Source organism: Salvelinus sp. IW2-2015, unplaced genomic scaffold, assembly GCF_002910315.2.
Source record: "Salvelinus sp. IW2-2015 unplaced genomic scaffold, ASM291031v2 Un_scaffold2279, whole genome shotgun sequence".
Lineage (NCBI taxonomy): Eukaryota > Metazoa > Chordata > Actinopteri > Salmoniformes > Salmonidae > Salvelinus > Salvelinus sp. IW2-2015.
The window spans coordinates 102,089-107,755 of NW_019943606.1; the positions used below are offsets into that span (position 1 = coordinate 102,089).

Consider the following 5,667-nt stretch of genomic DNA (forward strand, 5'->3'; position numbering starts at 1 on the left):
ACTCAGTTGTACATCACGCTGAGTTACGACGTCAGCTCACCTGATGGATTGGACACCTGACAGGTAGAGTTCCTGGTTATAGATGAGACGTCAGCTCACCTGATGTGATTGGACACCTGACAGGTAGAGTTTCCTGGTATAGATGAGACATCAGCTCACCTGATGTGATTGGACACCTGACAGGTAGAGTTCCTGGTATAGATGAAGACATCAGCTCACCTGATGTGATTGGACACCTGACGGTAGAGTTCCTGGTATAGAGATGACGTCAGCTCACCTGATGTGATTGGACACCTGACAGGTAGAGTTCCTGGTATAGATGAAACGTCAGCTCACCTGATGTGATTGGACACCTGACAGGTAGAGTTCCTGGTATAGATGAAGACTGTAGCTCACCTGATGTGGTTGGACACCTGACAGGTAGAGTTCCTGGTATAGATGATGACGTCAGCTCACCTGATGTGGTTGGACACCTGACAGGTAGAGTTCCTGGTATAGATGAAGACGTCAGCTCACCTGATGTGGTTGGACACCTGACAGGTAGAGTTCCTGGTATAGATGAAGACGTCAGCTCACCTGATGTGATTGGACACCTGACAGTAGAGTTCCTGTATAGAGATGACGTCAGCTCACCTGATGTGGTTGGACACCTGACAGGTAGAGTTCTGGTATAGATGATGACGTCAGCTCACCTGATGTGATTGGACACCTGACAGGTAGAGTTCCTGGTATAGATGAAGACATCAGCTCACCTGATGTGGTTGGACACCTGACAGGTAGAGTTCCTGGTATAGATGACAACGTCAGCTCACCTGATGTGGTTGGACACCTGACAGGTAGAGTTCCTGGTATAGATGAGAACATCAGCTCACCTGATGTGGTTGGACACCTGACAGGTAGAGTTCCGGTATAGATGAAGACATCAGCTCACCTGATGTGATTGGACACCTGACAGGTAGAGTTCCTGGTATAGATGAAGACATCAGCTCACCTGATGTGATTGGACACCTGACAGGTACAGTTCCTGGTATAGATGAAGACGTCAGCTCACCTGATGTGATTGGACACCTGACAGGTAGAGTTCCTGGTATAGATGATGACGTCAGCTCACCTGATGTAGTTGGACACCTGACAGGTACAGTTCCTGGTATAGATGAAGACATCAGCTCACCTGATGTGATTGGACACCTGACAGGTAGAGTTCTGGTATAGATGACAACGTCAGCTCACCTGATGTGGTTGGACACCTGACAGGTAGAGTTCCTGGTATAGATGAAGACATCAGCTCACCTGATGTGGTTGGACACCTGACAGGTAGAGTTCCTGGTATAGATGAAGACATCAGCTCACCTGATGTGATTGGACACCTGACAGGTAGAGTTCCTGGTATAGATGACAACGTCAGCTCACCTGATGTGGTTGGACACCTGACAGGTAGAGTTCCTGGTATAGATGAAGACATCAGCTCACCTGATGTGGTTGGACACCTGACAGGTAGAGTTCCTGGTATAGATGAAGACATCAGCTCACCTGATGTGATTGGACACCTGACAGGTAGAGTTCCTGGTATAGATGATGACGTCAGCTCACCTGATGTAGTTGGACACCTGACAGGTAGAGTTCCTGGTATAGATGAACAACGTCAGGTCACCTGATGTGATTGGACACCTGACAGGTAGAGTTCCTGGTATAGATGACGACGTCAGCTCACCTGATGTGATTGGACACCTGACAGGTAGAGTCCTGGTATAGATGACGACGTCAGCTCACCTGATGTGATTGGACACCTGACAGGTAGAGTTCCTGGTATAGATGATGACATCAGCTCACCTGATGTGATTGGACACCTGACAGGTAGAGTTCCTGGTATAGATGAAGACATCAGCTCACCTGATGTGATTGGACACCTGACAGGTAGAGTTCCTGGTATAGATGATGACGTCAGCTCACCTGATGTGATTGGACACCTGACAGGTAGAGTCCTGGTATAGATGAAGACATCAGCTCACCTGATGTGATTGGACACCTGACAGGTAGAGTTCCTGGTATAGATGAAGACTTCAGCTCACTGATGTGGTTGGACACCTGACAGGTTAGAGTTCCTGGTATAGATGATGACGTCAGCTCACTGATGTAGTTGCGGACAGTAGTGGGTCCGTTCCATGCGAGGAGTTGTGTGGCAGGTGCAGGTGCAGAAATACTTATTGGAAGAGTCCGACGGGCTAGACGGGGGCACACGCGCACAACATTACCACACAACAAAACTCCATACACAAGTCTCAAGACAGGACGTAACCTTAGCGATAGGTCAGGAAGTTAGAATGTACTAAGACTGGGCCATGGATTACGTAGAGACAACATTGCTCTTCCTGTGTATCAGTGGCTGACAGGAACCTTTGATTGGAAGGAAGATTCATTATACTGTAGATGTGGAGAGAATAGATAGTTACTACTATAGTGGCAAATAATACAGTGCTACCCGTCTGTAGTTTACTACATCTAGGCCTCTACATCTAGGCCTCTACATCTAGGCCTCTACATCTAGGCCTCTACATCTAGGCCTCTACATCTAGGCCTCTACATCTAGGCCTGCTATGTAGCCTAGTAGTTTGTATCATTTGTTTGTGCAGTAAATACATGTAGCTTAGTAGTTTGTACAATTATATTTTATGACATTTGTTTTGCTTGCTCTTTGGGGTTTTAGGCTAGGTACACACCTAGGATCTTAATTGGATCCAGTTTGCGACAGCTGGAAAATAATCCCCCGGCAACAGGAAATGTGAATTATTATTGTGGATTATAATTAATGGACATTTTTGTAGTGGTTGATAAGGGACAATCAAGTCAAAGTGGAAATGAGAAACTTCATAAGTGTAACGTCTGCTTCCAGCTCACACTCTCAAACACATAGATCCCCTGAACGCAGCTCACTCTCCAGATCCCAATCACCTGAAATCTCATCACCTGTATGTCATTATCACACACTATTTAGTTCAGTTCTTTGCCCCCCCCCCTCACTGTGAGGTACGTTACTAGCCTTTTCCCTTCCTGTACTGTTGCCTTGTTGGACCCCCTGTGTATGACCTTCTGCCTGCCCCTGGACCCAGCTACCTGCCTCCTCCTGTGTATGACCTTCTGCCTGCCCCTGGACCCAGCTACCTGCCTCCTCCTGTGGTCCCTTACAATAAACACCTGCTGCGCCCTGCGCTTGAAACCAGCTCTCTGTCTCCCATCGTGTTCATTACAATAAGCCCTTTTAAACCTCAAAATACACTACAAGTTTTACATTTCTCCTGCAACCGGGTGATCAAATTAAGATCCTACATCTGTAAAGAACTTTGTAACAACTGCTGATGTGAAAAAGGGCTTTATAAATGTGATTGATATTGGGTCATAGACGGGGGATGGTGTAGCTGCAGTACCTGGAAGTGTAGACCAGTGAGTTGTGTGGTGTTGTGGTCCTCAACGTGTAATAGATCTCAACAGGAGAAAGCTCATCTAGAGAGAGAGAGGGAGTAATTACCATTACCGGGGGGGGGGACAGCTTCCTACACAAACTGCTGAACTGTAGAGTCAGACACGGAGCAGCTACTCCTATCATCTTACCATTGTCACAGTCCCCTGTAGAGTCAGACATGGAGCTGCTCTCTGAGTTCACTGTATCGTCTGTGGATGGACACAAAGAAAATTATTTTGATGAACACCCAACACAAATGGGCTGTCTGATGATAATGTAAACCACACATGGGCTTGTCTGTAATAATGTTAAAGCACACATGGGCTGTCTGAGATAAATGTAAACACCACATGGGCCTGTCCTGCAGATAATCGTACACCACAACAGGGCTGTCCTGGAATGCTGGTAGAACTGTACGAACACGAACCGCCTGCCGGCCCCTTTTGCCCGGCCAGGCATGCTGGCCCGTGATGTCTCCCCTGCTCTCGCCGGCCCGGTTTCCTCGGGTCCATCCTACTTTCCCACTTCAGTCGCACCTCACACTCGTTGGTTGCCTGTCTGGTACATTAGCTGGAGGTTTATATTATACGTAGCCACTCATGGGCTTTTGTTCCTCGCTGAATGGAATTGCCACATATACTAACCACACAGTGGGCCTGTGTGTGCTGTAGTCACTCAATTGTTTATAAACACATGGGCTGCTCCGATGTCTATAGTTAGTGGTTTATTCTTGTAAACACACATGGGCTGGTCTTGTAATAATGTGCCTAGCCAACCACATGGTGTTGTTTACCAATCATACTTCCCAGCCCGCATCCCGGGGGTGGTGGCGGTTTACAATTACATTGTTCCGCAACCCAGCAACACCATCGGAGCCGCTGTGTTCTCTTTCCGTTCTGCATTCCGAAGTGTCACACATCACACGACTGGTGGATTTATTTCTTGGCGGCACTGGTCTGCTAATTAAATGTTCAACAATTCCATCATCACTGGGCCAGCCCATTGTCTGTAAGTTGTTGTAATGTAAATCTTACACTTGTGCCTTGTCTGTAATAAATGTAAACATTACATACCCCCTGTGGGATTACCAATGTCTGTAAATAATGTAAAGCCACCAGCCTAGGTGGTCGTGGGCTGTCCTGTAATAATGTAAATTTCACACCGCTGGGCTGTCACCTGTAACATAATGTAAACACACCCCCAACACACACACCAATATGGGCACCCTGTCTGTAATAATATAACACTACATACCCTTTTCGGGACGCCACGTGTGTTTACCATTATTCCGCCGCCAGTGTGTACATTTACCATTATTCCGGCGTAGACAGCTCACACTGGACGCTAATGTGTGAATTTTAACATGTATATATAACGACAGTACACACCGACGTATGTGTGGGTTCACTAATTAAGTGTACAGACCAGGCCCAGGTAGTATGGTGTGTGTACTAGTTATTATCTGTAAGGAAGATTATGTGTTGTTATTACATTATTCACAGAACCAAGACAGCCCATGTGTGTTTACATTATTACAGAAAGGAGACGAGCATGTGTGTTTAGCATTATCAAGGACAGCCCATGTGTGTTTGCATTATTAAACAACATGGGCTGTCTGTGAATAATGTAAACACACGTGGGCTGTCTGTAATAATGTAAACACACGTGGGCTGTCTGAATAATGTACACACATGGGCTGTCTGTAATAATGTAAACACACAATGGGCTGTCTGTATAATGTAACACACATGGGCTGTTGAGATAATGGCACCCTAGTAAAGCACTAAAACAGCAGCCTGGTCAAAAGTAGTGCACTGAATAGGAAATAGTTTACTATTTAAGACTTGGCCTGCGGTGGGGTGAGTCAGGTGGTAGTACATCACTGGCAGCATTGTGCTCTGTCTGTCAACATGTCTTCATGTGCTTTCCTGGACATCCTGGGTGTGTGTGGTGTGTGTGTGTGTGTGTGTGTGTGTGTGTGTGTGTGTGTGTGTGTGTGTGTGTGTGTTGTTGGTGTGTGTTTGGTGTGTATGGTGTGTGTATGGTGTGTGTATGTCAGCAAGTAACAATGAAAGGAAAGGGCCCACTGTTCCTGACTTCCTTCTCTTCTCTGTAACATCCCTCCCTCCCTCCCCTCTACATGCCTCCCTCCCCCACTCCCTCCATCCCCTCCTCCTCTAACCCAGGGCAGGTCCCTTAACTTTCTTCTC

The 5,667-nt window shown here is 46.8% G+C and overlaps 1 protein-coding gene across 1 annotated transcript in view; it reads right to left on the reverse strand.

Moving 5' to 3' along the window:
• The window catches only part of LOC112073507 (hornerin-like), a 20,994-nt gene that overhangs the window by 6,689 nt on the left and 8,638 nt on the right, over positions 1-5,667 (reverse strand). Inside the window, exons 3-5 of the mRNA XM_070440174.1 lie at positions 3,607-3,666; positions 3,393-3,498; positions 2,130-2,222 (exon numbers count right to left, since the gene is read on the reverse strand). Coding sequence (XP_070296275.1) covers positions 2,130-2,222; positions 3,393-3,498; positions 3,607-3,666 — 259 coding nt within the window. The remainder of the gene's footprint in view (positions 1-2,129; positions 2,223-3,392; positions 3,499-3,606; positions 3,667-5,667) is intronic.